This window comes from Callospermophilus lateralis, chromosome 3 (genome assembly GCF_048772815.1).
Source record: "Callospermophilus lateralis isolate mCalLat2 chromosome 3, mCalLat2.hap1, whole genome shotgun sequence".
NCBI classification, from domain to species: domain Eukaryota; kingdom Metazoa; phylum Chordata; class Mammalia; order Rodentia; family Sciuridae; genus Callospermophilus; species Callospermophilus lateralis.
The window spans coordinates 114,560,002-114,580,140 of NC_135307.1; the positions used below are offsets into that span (position 1 = coordinate 114,560,002).

Below are 20,139 nucleotides of genomic sequence, written 5' to 3' on the forward strand. Positions count from 1 at the left end.
GGGAATGGCAGAAAGAACAGGTTTCAGGGAAAGGCAAGCTCTGATTTAGACCCATCGAATTTGGAACATTAGAGAGAGCCTCACATCCACTAGGTACCTGGGTCTGTGGGCCTGCACGTCAGAATCATGGGTATATAAAGGGTGGCTAAGGACAGTGAAATGATGAGATGGCCCAAGGAAGGCGGACAGAGGAAAAAGAGGGCCTAGCACACAGGCATTTAGGAAATTGGCCCAGGAGACGTCAAGGAGAATGGAGAGAGTCCAGAAAATGGTGGCATTGCAATGCTGCCATGCAGAGATTGACTCTGGGGCAGGCTGCTTGGAGCAGAACATTGACTCTGCCATTTATTACTCATTGTGTGACGTGGGGCAAGTTATTTAGTCCAATAAGGCTGTTATCAGTGTTTTAGGAGATACTATCTGAAAAGTTCTTGTAATAATGCTAGGATTATAGTGCTCTATACTGTCCATGATTCAGTTGTGCTAGGCCAGTGGAATAGGTGGCTGAGAGACCAAAGGAGACACCAAGAGATGAAATGTGGTACATAAGGTCTATTGAAAAATGCTTATGGGGACAGTCTAGTGGCAACAGGCTGGAGAGGTGCTTTTACAGGAAGACTGGTGGCAAGGGCTTGGACAGGTGCACCTCTAGTTTACATGGTGGCTCTGGTGCTTCACCAGAAAATAGTGCCTCCCATCCCTCACCATTCTATCCAGTGGCAACCAGCTGTGTGCATCCAGTCAAGGTGTTCTGTTTCATGCCAGTTATCACAGGAAGAGGGATTTTATAAGGTGGGCCACAGAAGCAGTGGAAATACTGGTTTACCTTGCTTTGTCCCCCTATGACCAGCAGCCCAAGTGCAAAGCTGCATGTGAGAAGGCAGCTTCCAACAGATGACACTAACTTTCCCTAATTACCAGCATACATGATAGAAAGCCGGCATCCTTCTAGAAAACATTTATCTGGATATTCTGACCCAGGCTTGATCCCATTGTTCTCTTAACTTGGCTAGGTCCTTGGGATGGAGTGGAGAACTTGAGAGTCATGGTATTTTTACCATCCTTCTTTCCTTCCAAGGATAAAACATGATCAAACAATGTTGGCTAATCAGAGGCAAAAGAAGACTAGAGTGATTTCCAAGAAGCTATGGGAACACAGTGGTTCAAAAAGGAGAACATATATTTCATACCCACTAAGATGGCTAATATCAAAACATGGAAAATAATAAGTGTTGGCAAGCATGTAGAGAAATTGAACGTTTGTGTATTGCTGGTAGGACTGTCAAATAGTGCCATTATTGTATAAAACAATTTGGTGTTCCTCAGAAAATTAAGCATAGGACTATTATATGATCCAGCATATACATATATACAAAAGAACTGAAAGCTATGACTCAGACCGGTACATAACCACCTGTGTTCAGAGCAGGATTATTCATGATAGCCAAAAAGGTAGAAACAATATAAGCATCCATCAGCAGATCTGTGGATAAACAAATGTGATGTGTCTGTACAATGGAATATCACTCAATCTTAAAAAGGACTGAGGTTTTGATATACACTCCAGCATAGATCAACCTTGAAAATATTGTACTAAGTGAAATAAGTCAGACCAAAAAAAGACAATGAATGTTTGATTCCACATATGTAAAATACTGATCAGGCAAATTCAGAGAGAAAGAAAGAAGATTAAAAGTTAGTAGAGGCCAAAGACCATGGGAAGTAGAGAGGTAATGTTTAATAAGTACAAAGTTTCTGCTTGGAATGATGAAAAAGTTCTGGAAATAAATAGTGGTAATGGTTGCACAACATTATACTTAATGCCACAGATTTGTACACTTAATAATGTTTAAAATGGTAACTTTTAGGTTGCATATATTTTACCACAATATTTTTTTTAAAAAAGAGAGCATGCTAATGCTGCAGAGAAGTCAAATTACATAAAAGCTGAAAAATTATCCTTTGTATTTTGTGACCAAAGGGGCTTTTGGTGACACTTTCAGAGCCCTTGTAGTGGAGCAGAGATGTCAGAGATGTCCACTGCAATGGACTGAAGGGTGATTGGCAAGTGTCTAGACCAGAGGTTGGTTAACTACAACCAAATCTGGTCTGCTACCTTCTTTATAAATAAAGTTTTATTGGAATGCAACTATACCCATATATGGTTGCTTGTGTGCTGTGATGGTGGAGTTGAGTAGTCATCACGGAAACCATATGGTCTGCGAAACTGAAAATCCTTACTATCCAGCCCTTTTTAGAAAGATTCCTAACCATTGGCTAAGAAACACCCTGGTCTTTCAAAAACTTTAACTTTCTTAAATAATTCCTTCATTTCTGGGAAGTTACTGAGTCAACAGCAGTGTCTCTTTGGTTTGGTATCAGAATGGACCCAATGTCAATAATAATAATGAATAAGGAGGAAGAAGAGGGGAGGAGGGTGCATTTCTTCCTTCTTCCCCCTTCACCATACCTTCTGTCTCTCACAGACTTGAAAAAAGTGATTGTGAGTCCCCCTTACTCAGCTGCCTCCCCAGGACCCCAGAAAAACTCCTCACCAGTAAATCATCATGTTACTGGTGATAATAAACTCTAAGATGACTAAAACCTGCAGTTAGGTTTAAAGTTTTCTCATTAATTTAGGGAAATGCCCATAACCTAAGGCTTTTCAAGTGTTTGTTAATTTACTTTCTGGGACTGAGTGCCAATACTTACTTCAGATCAAAGAGAAAAGCCCGTGTCTTTAGCACTTACTTTGTGCCGTGAACAATGCCAATTTTGTGCCTAAGTGATCTCTTGGTAAATCATCCTGACCATTGGGGGGTCTTACTTCACAGGAGGAGTGACTGGGCTTCACTGGGGTGTCTCACCCAGAGACCCACAGGGAGTTAGGAGAACTAGGGTTTGAAGTGACACCTGCCTGATTCTAGGACTCTTGGGCTGTTTCCACTGCTCCATGCAGTCACTCTGTCCCCTGTAGACACCAACAACCTCAGAATGGTTTCATATGCCCATTCTAGCAGAATCCAATACTTGCTTAGTTTTCAACCCATTTTGAACATGATCCTTGCTATGGCATTGAATCAGAGTTGACCCTGAACTGTGTCTCAAGTGGACCTGTGTCAGCTTTAGCAAGGCCTGTTCTCCATCCTGCTCCCCACACTCCTCCTGTCCCCAACCACCATTTTTATGGTCATTCTGAGCCAACTAAGAGGTAGCTCTTTTATTTCTTTAAAGCCATCCTGCATTTCCATGCATTCTGCTAGCCTTACCTCATACCTGGGAGTCACTTGTTCCCACCTTACCACTTATTTTTTACATTACAGGCAACAGTAATTAGACACAGTGGCCTAGAAATGCAGCAAGAGGAAGATATAGTGGATTCCCCAACTCTGGTCCATTCACATCCATATGATTGCTGCACAAACACACAGCACCCTGGTGACTTCTTTCCCCTTGGAGGCTGCCCTTCATAATGCATAACTCAGATTGCCTAGGTCTCTGTCACCATCAACCCAGAATTAAAAGGGAATTCAGAAATCATCCACCCACGCTTGACTGTATTAGTGAGAACAAGCAACTGTACCCAGAGAGGGATGGCAACTGGCCCAGTACACACAGCTCTTGTCAGCCCCAGATCCTGGACTAGGAAGGCCCCAGCCTCCCAGCTCCCAGCCTGGAGCTCATTCTGCTGCAGTTCGCTGCCTCCTGCCTACCTCAATTGATGAGGCAGGGGCTGTCTCCCTGCATGTGAAGTGCTTACCTTGGAGCCCTTTTTATGAATGAGACCAGATGCAGACCTCCACATTGATCATTTCTGTCCCTCCCCTTTCTGCTTTCTGTTAAAGGCAGCCCCCCAGCTCCCAGCTGGCTCCTGTCCCCTCCCCCAGCCGGGAGAAGTTATTACATGAAGAGATCAGCTTACCAGTTTTCTTCAGAGCAGAGGCTGAGCTCGGAGCGCCGGGTAGTACAGTGAGGGAGAGCCGAGGGAACCAGCGCGGTGCCTAGCGGAACTCCAGGGCTGGAATCCCGAGACACAAGTGCATCTGCTAGCTGTTAGCACTTGGCAGACGGAGTTCTCCTCTAGGGTAGCTCTAACTTTGGGTAATAATGTTTGTCAGCTACCTGATATTAACATTGTTCCACGTTCAAACAGCAATGTTAGCAAGACCTGGGGGAGAGGTAAGCCAAATAAAATATCTTGTCAGAAGTTATACTTTTGTCAGCATTAAATTTCATCTTCTATCTACCATCAGGGATCAGGCAATGGGTTTTTATGGTGTGCAGAGAATAATGCTTGCTATTGCTTTTTTTAGGCTTCTCTTGCCTTTTCTTATATGAAGACTTCTTTTCTTCTTGAAGAATCCTGTACTTTCTAAAATTTCATTCTGAGCCTGTCTGTATAGTTGCCACACTGGGGAGCTGGCCTGGGTGACAGATGCTGTTGCAGAACAAAATATGTGGTATGTCAGATTCCAGTAGGGACTGGTATAAAGGCAGGAAAGGAAATTCCCTTTGGGGAAATTTTCTCCAGTGCTGCAGAGAGAATATGCGTGCAAGAGGGATTGGTCTTTCTTTCCTGCTTCTACACCACATTTTTCTCTTATTTTGCTTTGATGTGCTTGGAGGACCTGTGCATAACTTTCTATCGTAGGTTTGAAGAGGGACAGTGATGTCCAGTGGGGCTAGGAGTGTGCTTGGATCTACCATAGAGAGAGGCATGTTTTAAGGCCATGAAGATGATTTACTCTTATTGGTTTAGCTCATGTGTTTACTGGTTACATTTTTTTTTAACATTCCTGAGACCTCTGGGAGCCAGTTTCTGATACAGGCAGAGAACTGGAAGGGATGATCCTCAGCCCAGAGAGAAAGCACTCAGTGCTTCACCTGCAAATAAGCCTGTGACCAGTTTGCCTCCTCCACTCCTGTCACTCCTTGCCTTGATGGAAAAGCTCAGAGACCGATGCCTGAGTATGAAGGGACAGCCTTTCTCCCAAATCTGTCTTCCTCTTTGAAAAGCCAAGTGAAAAGTGTATCTCTTAGAAAAGGCCACGAGGCCACTTCACAGCTTCGCCTTTTGTTAGCCTTGTCAGGGACCAAGCTGGCTCTGAAAGCCTAATGTAATTACTTTCCCTTTTCTGAGAGATCTGGAAGTGAGAGCAGTCCCCAGCCCGGCTACAGAGCCAGCTGTGGTTTCAGCAGGCTTGTTGCTCTGTTCAAAATAGACATGCGGCTCTGAGGCGTGCAGCAACGGGTCATTTGTTGTAGGCTTTTCGCCTACTAGTTACCCATGTCCTCTGCTCTCCAGATACAGGCTGGGCCTGTGGGGGGATCGAGCTTTTGAATGGGAACTGGAGGAACTGAATGGGTTAGTGATGCTGGAAGCTGAAAGCAGACCATTGCCCTCTAGTTGTAGCTGAGGTTCGCAACTTCCCTGTTGATTTTTTACTGTGTAGAGTAAATGACAAATGGGCTGGCCTAACTCAGCCCTGAGCACTTAAGCAGGCGAGGGGAAAGCTCATATGGAAAATATTTCTATCACCGCTGCCTGCACATATGGTCAAGGGAGACCCCCTTACTGAGAAAATCACTGTGTTCCAGCAGCCCCTCAGTGGCGTGCCAATTACTCTTATTAACAGCAAGGCCAAGGGCTGCTTCAGTTACCTGCCCGCAGCTGGTTCCTGGGGAGGGCCACTCTGGAATGTGAGTCCCTGAGCCTTGTGTCACATGCCAGAGGCAGCCGGCTCTGTTTCACCTTACAATCACTAAAGCAGAGGAATAATGAAAGGGGATTACACAGGCTCACCCTGATCTTGATGTTGGTCAGACAGCACTCAACACTCACTGGAGAGGATTGCAGAGCTTCTCTCTCTTGAGTTAAAAGTGTGTGTTCAACAGTCAGAAAACCCTAGCAGGAGTGGGGAGATGCCTGCCCTTCTGCCCCTTGGTTCTGTGATAACAGCTCTGTGAAATAAAGATCTTCCAGTACCTTCTCCTCTTTTCTTTACCGGCCCCCTTTGAAAGTGTGTGTGTGTGTGTAGGGGGGGTGTTTGTACGCATATATGAGTGTGTGTGTATTTCTGTGCTGTTGGCTCTACAACTGCTGTGTTCCTAGGAAATTGTACATTTAGGATTCCTTTCCCATTGCTGGAAATGAAATGAGGAGAAGGAACATGAGTATGCATAAGCCCCCCTACCTCCTTAAAAAGAATGTCGTTTATACAGAGCTTTGAAGAATGTGGCATTTATTTATAAGAGCCTCTTTTTTTTTTTATTGCCGTGTTACTTACAAAACTTACCCATAAACATGTGGCGTCGTCACCAAGGTTTTCTTTTTCTCTGCCAGCCAGATTTCTTGCAGGTTTTAATTATCTTCCCTCTGGACGTTCCTAAAAACACAGGAGGAAAGGAAGAAAGGGGAAGAAGGTGTCGTCCACCTTGGGCTGCTTGGCTGGCTGTGCTCTCAGACTGGGGCTGGCAGCCAAGCAGCAAATCCTGGGAACAATTCACAGTCCATTTTCTAGGGTGCACCGTTCTTCCAGATAAGTGGGGGCCTGCAGGTGCGGGGAGGAGGGCAAGCCTTGTTCGACATCCGATGGCTGGCACCATCACAAGGACAGGACAACCTGGTATAGCTTCAGCCCCTGATTTCCTTAAACTAAGAACACTGAGGTCAATATAATGCCTTTGCCCTTGACAAGGTCAGGGTGGCAAATACTTGTACAGACTGGATGTATCCTTTAAAACTGTGAAGGAATGGTTAGTCAGGCTGGACTTGCAGTGAACTTGTGAGTGTGAGACTTGTCAGGACCCAGTTTCTGTGCAGCATGCCCAAAATAATGGGGGGGGGGGAGGGGTGGAAGACTTGCCTTTTCTTTTCTGGACTTTGTCATATAAGACCTGTGAGATATTGTTATATGGAGGGAGAGGGAAAGAGAGGCAAGTGGAAACTTATTCAGATCTATATATTGTATGAAATAAATTCCCAGAAGTTAGTCAAAAGGATTTTTAAAAAATTTTTGATGGAGCAATATGGCAAAACCTATCGAAATTAAAAATAAGTATCCTGGCTGCTAATGGATACAGGATTTCTTTTTGTGGTGATGAAAATGTTTTGGAATTAGATAGTAAAGATTCTTGCACAATTTTGTGGCTATACTAAAAAATCACAGAAATTGTATCCTGTTTTGTTTTGGTTTGGTTTGGGGTTTTTTATTATGTTTGTTTGTTTTGTTTTGTTTTGTGATGGGTTTGAACCAGGGCCCTGCTTTCTACCACTGAGCTACACCTCCACTCCAAATCGCATACTTTAAAGAGCGCATATTATAAGATGTGAATTATATCTCCATTAGTAAGATTAAAAGTCAAAAGTAAATATATTTTTAATTCAATATTTGTTGTTAGGTAAGAAAGCAAGTGGTAGAACAACATGTTTAAAATGCAGCCATTACACAAAATGTGTTCATGTGTTTGTCCAGCCTCTGAGAAAGGATATAAAGACAGAGAGGGCCATTGGGTGGCTGGGGCAGGAGAGCAGGTGTTGGCAACCAAAGAAGCTTCTAAGAGACTCAGGGCCTGGGGGTCTTTATTAGGACTGACCACATAGGCACCCTCTGCCTGCTATATGCCAAATTTCCAGACACCCAGAAGGAAAACAGGTGTTCAGCATAAACCATTTGTACAGTATAGGCACAGAGAGCTGCTCCTAGCAGTTCCAGGAATGGCAGGACCCTCCCCAAATCCATGTTCCCAGATGCCAGCCAAGGGCCAACCTTGGAAGCAGATCTTCTGAAGGGGAGCAGTCAGGACAGCTGGTTAGCTTGTTTCTGATGGGTGGGTGCGCATTTTAAGTGTAACAGGGGGAGGGAGGACATTCCAGGCAGAGGAAAACATCCGTAGAACCCTAGAAATAAGAAAGAACCTGGTGTGTTCTGGAATGAAGGCATAGCTGGGAAGCATACAGTGGGAGGGACCCATTCCATCTGTCTGTCAGCGGGTCTCTTGAGTGGAGGTTCTCTGTGGCTTTGAAAGTTGGAGGCAGTCTATATCTAGTCTCAAATAATCTGTTTAGGATGTTCCTTTGGGTCACCGCTTTAAGACATTTTCTTGTCACCGATAAGGAATGAGTCAAATTAAATTATGAATGCAGAGTTGCTTCCTAAGCTAGGGATCCCTCTTCATCCCTGGAGTATTATTTTCAAGTAGAAATGAAGGACCAGCGCAATGCCCTTAATGACTAATTCTTGGTGGGCAATTCTCAGTGGCTCCACCTTTCTTTCGCTTTCTGATTTCTAAAATACAAAACCCACTATGTGGAACTAACTTGATAACTTATGGCCTGAGTCTGAGCCTTGAATCTAACTTTTGATGTTTAAATCCTTTTTTTTTTTTATTTATGAAAGCTGTCATTTTAAAAACAACTACAAACAATAAACTATAAAAGAATAAAAGTTCAAGTTTCCTCTTTACCTTCATTCCTTCTGCTCCTTCTTCCCTCTCCAGATGAAGCCATGGTTCACAGTTTGGCACCTCCTAGAACCATCCCTACACATTTATAAACACAAGGCCATGGGTTTATGTGTTGCCTATGAGTTTGTGTGAATGCGTACAACCTTCAAAACTGGCAAGCCTTTTTCTTCTTCTCTGATACCTGTGCCTCCTATTTCTTGACCCTTGTCATATTGTAGTTGCTGGGCTTTCCAAAAGGCAGTGTTGAATCAGAGCAAAGACAGCCAACATTCACAACTCCTTCCAGACTTACATGGGAATGACTCTAATATTCCATCACTGAGAGTGATGCTGGCCAATTATTTTAGGTAGATGAATTTTATTCCTGATATAAGTTCCTTTCTGAGTTTTGAGCAGGAATCTTTGTTGAATTTTATTTGACATTGTTTGCCTCAATCAAAATGTCCACCAGTGTTCTCCTTTAATCTAGTTAATGGTGGTTTTTATAATAGAGATTTCTTTTTTTTCTTTTTTTTTAAAGAGAGAGTTAGAGAGAGAGAGAGAGAGAGAGAGAATTTTTTAATATTTATTTTCTAGTTTTCAGAGGACACAACATCTTTGTTTGATCTTTCTTTGTATGTGGTGCTGAGGATCAAACCCGGGCCGCACGCATGCCAGGCGAGTGCGCTACCGCTTGAGCCACATCCCCAGCCCCATTAGAGATTTCTTCATGCTGGATTGTTTTTGCTGACTTGGACTTAATTATCCTTATCCTGGTGAATTATTCATTAAATTTGCCACTGGATTTGATATCCAAATATTTCATTTTCAGTTTTTTTTTCTTTGTAAATAGGTATTATTGGTTTGTGGCTCTTTTATTGTGCTAGACCAAAGTTTTAATAGTTTTGTAAAATAAACTCAAAAGCCTCATCTCTGAGTACCTTTGTAGCCACTTCTTTTGTTTCTAAAAAAGTGTAATATTTAATATATATGAGAATATATTTAGTATATAAGCAAATAATGAAGCGGAATAACCCAACACACATCAGTGAACCCACCTCCCAACTGAAGAAATCAGACATTTCCAGTCCTGTAAGCTGTTCCACACCAAGTCCCCCTTACTACAGTCCTGCAGAGAGAAACATCACCCAGAATTTAATGGTCATTGCTTCCTTGCTTTTAAGAATAATACTAGCATACATGCATGTGTCTCTGAAGAATATATCGTTTGGTTTTGAGTTGTGTAAACCTGATACCTTGAACTCTTTATTCAACCTGAATTGTTATTCACATGATGATGTATGTACTTGTGCATCTTACATTTTTCTGCAGTGTAGTATTCTTCCCTACAGATACACCACCTTTTTTCCCCTTGGCACATATTTGGATTTTTCTCAGTGGATTTTTTTCTGTTATAAACAATGCCGTTATGAACATTTGGAATATGCCTCCCCACATGCATGAACAGGATTCCTTGAGGGTATATACCTAGGGGTCTAATTGCTGGGTCATAGAATACATGTGTGCCCAACCCTGATGAGATAATGTCAAGATGATTTTGTCAGAAGTTCTATCATTTCATTTCCACTAGCAGTGTGTAAAAATTCTCAAGAATTTATCTTCTTTTCAATATTTGGAATATCAGATAGGCTAATTTTTACTCTATCAGGCATAGAATGGTATTGGTTTGTGGTGATTGACTTTCCTGCTCCCTAACTCTTGCCATCATGTGATCCGTGTCTGTGTCCACACCATGTTTCCTCTTCGGTGAAATGCCTGTTGATATCTATTTTCTGGTTTTAAATTGTTTGTTTGCTTTTTTGCTACTGACTTAGAAGTTCCTTGTATCTTTTAAATATGAATCATTTGCTTGTTTATTCCATGGAATATTTCCTTCAGTTTGTGACTTGTATTTAAAATTTTATAGTGTTTTATGCTAAACAGAAGCCTTCAGCTTTAGTTATTTTATTTATTAGTTTTCTTTCTGTTAGCACTTTCTATTTCTTGCTTAAGAAATACTTTGTCCCAAGTTTATAGGCATATCCTTCTATTTTGTTTTATAAAATTATTGAAGCTTTTAATTTCAAGTATAAATTTTTAATACACTCGGAATTTATTGATCAAGTTTCCATATGTGTGTGATTTCATTTGTTGTTTTTTGAGTTTGTGGTGCTGGGGATCCAACTCAAGGCCCCGCACATACAAGGCAAGTGCTACCACTGAGCTACGTGCTTGCCCTACCCCCCACCCTTGTATATGTCTGACCTCTGTTGTTCCCTCCCTTGGTCATTTGTCTGTGTCTGCACAAGTAACACGGTGCCTTAATGACTATAGCTCGACAGTGAGTCTCAATCTATGTAGGGAAAGTCTCCTCACCTTATTCTTATTCTTTGGAAGGATCATAAATTTATGAAATTTAAAGTTATAGTCCCAGTTTTCCTTAAAGAATCCTTTAGGAATTTGTATCAGAATTGTACTGAATCTGTATGTCAATATGAGAATACCTAACATCCTTCTAACATCAAGCTATTCTATTTATGAGCTTACTATAAGCTTTACATTTACTTAGATCTTTAACATTTTTTAATAATGTTTTGTTTTTCTACATAAAGGTCTTATATGTTTTTATTTTAGATATATTCCTTGCCATCTTATATCTTTGTATTTTTGCAAATGTATTTTTATTTTTTAATCTTTGCACTGGTCTGGACCACCAGTAAAATGTTGAATAGAGACAGTGTTATTTTGCCATTGAAAATGAAGTTTTCTGTAAATTTTTGGTTGTATACTTTTTCAGTTTGATAAACCCTCTTCTATTCCTAATCAGTTATTGATTTGTCAATCATGAATAGATGTTAAATTTTATCTAATACACTTTATGTTTCTTGAGATGATCGTTTTGTTTTCTTCCTTTAATCTGTCAGTATGATAAATTACTAAAATAGATTTTATAATATTAAACCACCCTTGCATTCCAGGTATAAATCTAACTTAATTATGAGACATTTCAACTTTTATTAAATTAGCCTTATAACATCTGACTATTTTAAGACCTTTCTTTTAAAAAAATATCTATTCAAGAGTGGCCTATAAATTTTTCTTTCTTACACTAGACTTTCTGGATTTGTTTTAAAGTTCTACCAATCTTGCTAGATGTGGAAACATACTCTTGTAATCACGGCTACTCAGGAGGCTGAGACAGGAGGATCACAGGTTCAATGCCAGCCTCAGCAACTTAATGAGGCCCTTCACAATTTAGTGAGACCTTGTCTCAAAGTATAAAATAAAAAGGAGTGGAGATGTGGCTTAGTGGTTAAGCACCCCTGGGTTCAATCCTTGATACCAAAAACAAACCAACCAACCAAAGAGTTATACTAGTCTTACAAATTCATTTCAGAAGTATCACCTTATTTTCCAATGTCTGGAAGAATGTACCTAAACTTATTATAATGTATTTCTACAAAGTCACCCCAGAAAATTGGCTAGGTTTTGTGTGTTTGTCCCACTCTGGGGAAGTTTTAAGCAACTTATTCAATTTATTAATGATTATAATGAAATTAAGGCTATCTGTTTCTTTGTGGAAACTATTCAAAAGCTAAATATGTAGGAATTTGTTCATTTCATCTGAATTTTTCAGTTTCTTGACATAAATATGTTTCTCATGTCCTCTGGTTATCTATAGCATCTACTGCAGAGTCCCTTCCCTTCCCTAACACTGTTCATTTTTGCAGAGTCCCTATTTTATTTTATCAATCATTCTTTCCAGAAGCCTGTGGGTTTTATTTGTCTTTATGAAAAGTCAAGTTTGGGCTTTGTTGGTCCTCTGTATAAAGCTTTCTTTTCTCTCCCATTCAGCTCCATTTTTGGTTTTCCTTTTGGTTTCTTTGGGTTTGTTTTGTTTTGTTTCCTTCTTTAATTTTTTAAACGTATGTGTAGCACTTTAATTTTTGGCCTTTAATCTTTTCTAATGTAAGCATTAAAGATGATAAGTTTTTCTTGTAATGCCACCTTTGCTCCTTCTTTTACATTTTGATATATAGTATTTTCATTGTTATTCAGTTTTAAAGTTTTTTTTTAATGGTCCTTGTGGTATTTTCTCTGACCCATGCATTATTAAATTTTATTTTTGGTGTTTTTTTTTAATCCCAAGTTAATTTATAACATGGTTATATTGTGGTCAAAAACTATGGTATCTGTTTACTGATGGTTTTAGACTTGTTGGGAATTGCTTTATGGCTTAGCATGTGGACAGTCTTTGTAAATATTCCAAGTGATTCTTCACTTAGATGCATATAATTGGGTACAGGGACTTTTTGAAATATATTTTAAATTTTTAATTGATAACAATTGTACATATTTGTGGGGTATGGTGTGGTATTTCAATACATGTATATGTATACAATGTGTAATGATCAGATCAGGGTACTTGGTATTGCAGCATCTCAAATATTTATCATTTCTTTGTGTTGGCTACATTCAAAATTCTCTTTTTGGGGATGACACATTAATTTATAATTAATGGTGTCAGCTGTAGCAATCCTACTGTTATAGAACATTAGAAGTTATTCCTCCTCTCCAGCTACAGCCTTCTATCTGTTACCTGACCTCTGTATCTCCTCCCCTACTCTTTCTGGCCTTTGGAAAACACTACTCTACTCTCTGTCTCTGAGATCAACTTTTTTAGTTTTCATGTGTAAGTAAGAACATGGAGTATTTGTCTATCTGTGCTGTTATGATTTATATATGAGATGTCTCCCAAAAGCTCATGTGTGAGACAATGCAAGAAAATTTAGAGGTGAAATGATTGGGTTATGAGAGCCTTAATCTAATCAATGCATTAATCCTCTGATAGGAATTAGCTGGGTGGTAACTGTAGGAAGGTAGGGTGTGGCTAGAGGAGGTCGTTTATATTTTGTCAGTGGTGAGGGAAGCACCTCTCTCTGCCCCCCTCTCTCCCTTTCTTTTTCCCCCCCTGCCCCACCTTCCTGGTGTCATGCCTGGTCTCCTTTTCTCCTCCACACCCATCCACCATGAAGTTCTGGCTCATCTCAAGCTATAAGGAATGGAACTGGTCATCTATGGATGGAGACCTCTAAAACCCTGAGCTCCAAAATAAACTTTTTCTCCTCTAATTGTTCTTGTCTTATCTTTTGGTCACAGCAGTGAAAAAGCTGACTAAAACATGTACCTAACTTATTTCACTTAACCCAATGTCCTTCAGTTTCATCCATATTGCTACAAATGACAGATTTGATTTTCTTGGCTGAATAATATTCCATTGTGTATATATGCTACATTGTCTTTATCCATTCATTCACTGATGCATGCCTAGGTTAGTCCTATATCTTGGCTGTTGTGAATAGTGCTACAATAAACAGAAACTTTTATGAATCTATTAATGGACCTTCTAGACTATGTTGCTCAAATCTTCATCGTTACTAAAGTTTGTCTGCTTCATCTATCAATGTTTAAGGGAGACATGTTGAAATCTCCTACTGGCTGCTTTGTTGGTCTGTGGAGCGGATGGGAAGGGATGAAGTCAGTCTTCAGGCAGTCTGTCCTTGATGTTAATGACCACTCTTGTACCACCACTTCTCCTGCTCGTTGAACCATTGGTTTCTGAGTTTAGGATTTTTTTTGTTTTTTCAATAGTTTGTTTTGGTGGTTTCTTCTTCTGTGGTTTCTTGCCAACATAAACTTTTTAACATCAAGAAGTTCCTCAGAAATTTTTATCTGCTGATCATATTCTTTCTTGTTTTATAGTTGTTGTTACATGTGTATCTTTTCTGAAAATTGAATGGAATTTTGGAGAGGAAAGAGAAAAACAAATACCTTTGCTCAGTCTACCATATTGACCCTTTGCAAGACACATTTTTCTTCTTTTTTTCCCACCTTTAATTTTTCTCCCAACAAAGTTTCTTGAGAAAATTATTTTCTAGTCCTCTGTTGTCACATCTACAAAATGGGAACAATAATAATGCTTGTCTTAATAACATAAGGAACAATAACAAAATCATGTCAATGAAAGTGTTTTGCAAGCTGTAAAGATTGATTCAAATGCAAAAGGTAGCCTTTAACTACTTCCTTTAACTTTGCTTTCCTTTGAGTTAGCTACATTAAAATGATTAATTGGGGCTGGGGATGTGGCCAAGCGGTAGCGCGCTCGCCTGGCATGCATGCGGCCCGGGTTCGATCCTCAGCACCACATACAAACAAAGATGTTCTGCCTGCCGAAAAACTAAAAAATAAATATTAAAATATTCTCTCTCTCTCTCTCTCCACTCTCTCTTTTAAAAAAAATGATTAATTGTGGTTGGCATATCATGACAGGCTCAAACAAAATTTTATTTACATTTCTTGAGAAAAAATACTTGCCAAGAAACTATTGGGTACATTAATAGAAAGTCACATGTTTTATAAATGGAAATATTATTTAGGGCTACAGTGGGTGACCTTTTTTTTCTTATTTTCTTATACTGTACTATTGGAATGCATACTCAATTAGGCATTCCTCCTTTAAAAATAATATTATTTTACTTAAAAAGCCATATTTGCTGATTCATTATATTATATGAATTTATTTATTTTAGCTTGGAAAGCTAATATGAATTGACAGAAAGAATGCTGAAATTTCAACCCAGACATATTCAAGGGACAAAATGAGTAAGTGATGTAAAAGGTAGAGTAGTTCATATTAGAATGTCCTGAAATCTGCCTATCTATATGTTTTTCATTTTCTTACATTCCACTATGGCAAAATAAGCAACTCTGAATTGAATTTAAAAGCTACATATTGAGTACTATCTTGTATGTAAGGTTTTGTGCTAAGTGCTGTGGAATTCATGAGGTAAGACTCCCTCTTTCCTCTAAGGTGGGCACCAATAAATAGGTTAGTGAAGACTATTCTATAATTTATTCTAATAAACATATCACATCCTTTAGTGAGGATCAGAACAGCCTTATAGAGAAAATAGCATTGGAGATGGGACTGGAGAATACTAAGACACTCCCTAGACAGATACTGGAAGAAGGTATTCTAGGCCTCAGGAAGAACAGGAATAGAGAGTGTTAAGTTGGATAAGGTAAAGGCATATTTAGATAGTGGCAAATTCTTCTTCTTCTTCCTTCTTTCTTCTTCTAAACTCTTGGCTAGAATATTAAGTACTCATAGTGGAAGATAATTCACGTGAGATGGCTCTGCACCAGACATTTTAAAATCAGCTCCTTAATCTTCAGTACAACTCTAGGAGGTGACATGAGCCTCCTGTTTTACACATGATGAGAGTGACACTCAGGGAAGGTACTGAGCCTGCCAAAGCATAATCATGGAGGCCTGGGGATTCAAGCTCAGGCCTGGTGGGTTTCTCCTACTATACAAAAAACACTGGGGACATGTTGTACACAATGTAGCTCCAGCTGTTAAAAAAAAAAAGGATTGAGGCTTTTTTGTGGCCAAATATACCACTTTTTTGTAAATGTTCCATGGAATTTTGTAAGAAATATAATTTACATGTGTATTAAAAATATAGATGTATATAATATGTGTGCATTCTTCCATGTAATTATATCTAATTCCTCTCTTCTGTTTGGATATGTTCTTAAATTTCCTATGTTCTATAAGAACTCACTAAAATGAAATGATATCTTAAATATGTTCCAACTTAAAAATTCTCTGAATCTAGGTTTGATCTCCAAGCTACAAATGCATATCATGAAACCCTGAATAGATAGTATTAGTGTTTTTTATACAGTAGGAGAAACCTACCAGGCCCGAGCTTCAATCCCTGGGCCTCCATGATTTTGCTTTGGCAGGCTCAGTAACTTCCCTGAGCATCATTCTCATCATGTTTAAAACAGGAGGCTCATGTCACCTCCTAGAGTTGTAGTAAAGATTAAGGATATGACTTCCACTTAAAGTGTTTGGTTCAGAGTTTTTTCCATGCTCAATGGACAGCAGTGATCACTGATATAAAAAAATCTTTTTTTTTTTTTTTTACATCTCAAGTCTAATGGAGAAGAAAATTTTAGTTGAGCCAAGGTATTAGTGCAATGCTATGGTGGGGGCAGGGGGAATGTGTCAAATTAGAGAAGAATGGAAATGAGAGAACTGAGAGGGAAATCTTATGGAATTGAAGGAGGTGGACGCATCCATGAGAATGGAAATAGACACAAAGGGTGCTGCAGAGCTCCTCTTTACAGTCAGAAACCTAAAATGCAGCTCCAAATTTCTTACCCAAATCTGGTGGAGTCAAAGGCTTGATGGGAGAGATAGAGAAGAAAATACCTAGGATGTTTTAAAACGGGAAGGAAAATGAATGAAAACAGAATTCTTAACCCTACAACAAATTGGCCATGCCTTCACAGTTGGTGAAGGACAGGGCTGTGAAGTCTCCGATTCTCTCAGCAAAAGGGTAGAACTGGGATTAGAATGAAAAACATTTTCTCTTTCTGAGAGCTAATAAGCAGTGTTAATTCCTGAATTCCAGTCTCTTGAATCATTACTGGAGAAGGACTGTTGGAGGTCTTCTAGTCTAACCCAGTTATTTTACATAGGAGGCTCAGGAATCTTTCAGAGGGGTTGTGGCCTGCCCAGGACCACACAGTGGCTCAGAGTGATCTAGAAACAACACAATCTCGACTGGCCCAGTTGTGGCATCTGAGACCCTCGGGTAAGTGAAAGTTTGAGGATACTTGAAAGAAGGTCTGTAGATTTAAATCACTTATTATTTAAACCTGATACTGTAAAAGTTGTTTTAGTCAGCTTTATCATGACTGTGACCCAAAGAACTGATGAGAACAATTAGAGGAGGAAAAGTTTATTTGGGGGCTCACAGTTTCAGAGGTCTAAATCCATTCCTTGGGGCTCAAGGTGAGGCAGAATTTCAGAGGCAAGTGGCTCAGTACATCACACCAGGAAGCAGAAAGAGCTCTGCTCAATAAGAACAAAATATATACCCAAAGGCATGCCCACTGACCTGCCTCTTCCAGTCCCACCCCATCTGCCTACAATTACCACTCACTTAATCTCTATCAGGGGATTATTCACTGATTGGGTTAAAGCTCTCATAACCCAATTATTTAATCTCTGAACTTTCTTGAATTATCTCACACATGAGCTTTTGGGAGACACATATCTAAACCATAACAAATGTGTTCCAAACTATTTGTAGACCACAAGTGTATAGACTTACTTGTTCTCTAAGTATGCTGACCCTGTAGTGATGGTTAGATTGAACATCAACCGTCTGTTAGAAGGTGGTAGGGAAGCAGAAGAGAGGGTGGATCCAAGGCTCCACTGTCATTTTTCAACACATTTACAAAAAGCCTACTATGTGCTGGGCCTATTTCAAGTGATTGGCATATATAATTAGACCAAACAGACAAAGATCCTGGCCTCACATTCAGCTTATGTTTCCCAGGAGGTATATATAACAGAGAGGTAGGAATTTGAGGCCAGGGTCTGGCTGCCATGCTACGTCCACTTCATCATAGCTCCTGCACTCTGCCCCCCCCCCCCCGTTTCCCCTCTTCTAGGACACTGGAGTATGCCATCTCTAGTTTCAGAGGGTCCTTTGCTTGGCATATTGTATAAGATCAATCTTCAGATCTAGTTTGACAGTTGCCTTCTTGTTGTTACCCCTGTGAGCACCTGTGTAAGCACCCAAGGCAAGGGAACCTTCTCCCATATCCCACATCATCATACATAGCATTGCATGTGTCAGGCTTGCATGTAGCACATGTTGAGTGAACCATCGTATCACACTGAGACAGAAAAGCTGTGTCATGACTTATGGGGATACCTGTTAGACAAGGGGCACAGAGGTTTGCTAGGAGATCTAGTAGCAAAACCACTATAAGAAACTTCAGTGTGAGCCTCAGGACATGAAGATCAACTAGCGCTATGAAGCCAGCTATTTTGGAACCATTTCATATGGATGCTCTGAAAAAACCATTCAAAGGTAATTGAAATCCCAAACACCATTAAAAACATGTAAGAACTATGTGTAAGCATTTTAAGATTTCCAGATGAAGGGCACCCTCTAATTATGAAGCATTTTGATGATTAATAGAATTCTAAGTCAATACTTTTAAAAAAATTTTATTGGTGTATTGTAATTATATATAACTGTGGGATTCATTGTTACATATTCATACATGCACACAAATAAGCCAATACTTAAAGCCGGATACACATCATAATGATTAAGCCAAATAACACTTAATCGTTTTGGCTCTTATTCCTGAGAAAGCACACTGAAGTAGAAAGACAGTCAAGAAAAATAAACTCCACCAAATTTCTGGACATATGTAACCTACAAAAATTAACAAAAAGGATATTCAAAACCTAAATGGATCAATAACAAGTGATGCAATCGAAGCAGTAATAAAAATCTACCAACCAAAAAAAAAAAAAGAGCCCAGGACAAGATGGGTGAACTGCTGAATTTTACAAGACTTTTTTTTTTAAGTGCTAGGGATCAAACCCAGTGCTTTATGCATACCAGGCTAATGCTTTACCACAAAACCATACTTTTAACCAGACTTTTAATGAAGAACTTACCCCAAGGCTCCTCCAAATATTCCATAAAATAGAAAAGGAACGGACCCTTCCAAATGCATCCTATGAAGCCGATAGTACCCTGGTTTTAAAACCTGATAAGGGTACAACAACAAAAGGAAAGAAGGAAACTATAGACCAATATCCCTGGTGAACATAAACACAAAAACTCTCAATAAAATACTTGCAAATCAAATTCAACAACATGCTAAAAAGATCATGCAGGGACGGTTCAGAATGTGCAAATTTATAAACATAATGTAGGACATAAGTAGAATTAAGGATAAAAAGCACATGATTAGCTCAATAGATGCAAAGAAAGCATTTGATAAAATCCAACATACCTTTACAATAAAAGTACTGAATAAATTGGGTATAGAAGAATTCTACTTCAACATGATAAAGGCTACATATAAAACCTATATAAAACTGATAGCCAACAATTCTGAATGGGGAAACTGAAAGCATTTCCTCTAAGATCAGGAACAAGGTATAGATATCCACTTCTACCACTTGTATTCAATATAGTACTTGAAATTTTAGCCACAGCAATCTGGCAAGAGAAAGAAATAAAAGTAATACAAATAGGAAAGGAGGGGATCAAATAATCCCTGTTTGCTGATGACATGTTCCTACTTTGAAAACCCCAAAAACTTCATCAGAAGACTCTTAAAACTGATAAATTCAACAAAGTAAAAGGATTCAAAATCAACATACAAAAATCAGTAGCTTTTCTACATGCCAATAATGAACTCACCGAGGAAGAAACCAGGAAAGCAATGCCATTCACAATACTTCAAAAAATAAAAATCTAGGAATAAACTAAGTAAAAGAGGTGAAAGACCTTTATGATGAAAATTACAAAACAGTGAAACAAGAAACTAGAAGATTTCTTCTAAAGTTCTTGAACTGGAAGAATTAAAATTGTCACACTACCAAAAGTGATCTATAGATTCAATGCAATCCCCATCAAAATATCAAAATAGTACCCTTCACAGAACATGAAAAAATAATACTAAAATTCATGTGGAAGCAAAAAAGACCCCAATTAGCCAAAGCAACCCTGAGCAAAAGGAGAAAGCTGGAGGCATCACAATACCCGATTTCAAAGCCTACCACAGAATCATAGTATCAAA

General features: G+C 39.4%; 1 protein-coding gene across 2 annotated transcripts in view; it reads left to right on the forward strand.

Annotated features, from left to right (window-relative positions):
• Window positions 1-20,139, forward strand: part of Thsd4 (thrombospondin type 1 domain containing 4) — a 598,160-nt gene that overhangs the window by 385,002 nt on the left and 193,019 nt on the right. Inside the window, exon 1 of one of the 2 annotated variants that reach the window (XM_076848675.2) lies at window positions 4,108-4,179. The exons of the other annotated variant lie outside the window; for it this stretch is intronic. Within the exon in view, the coding sequence (XP_076704790.1) occupies window positions 4,108-4,179 (72 nt within the window). Of the gene's footprint in view, window positions 1-4,107; window positions 4,180-20,139 lie in introns of those variants that run through there. 2 annotated transcript variants of the gene reach the window in all.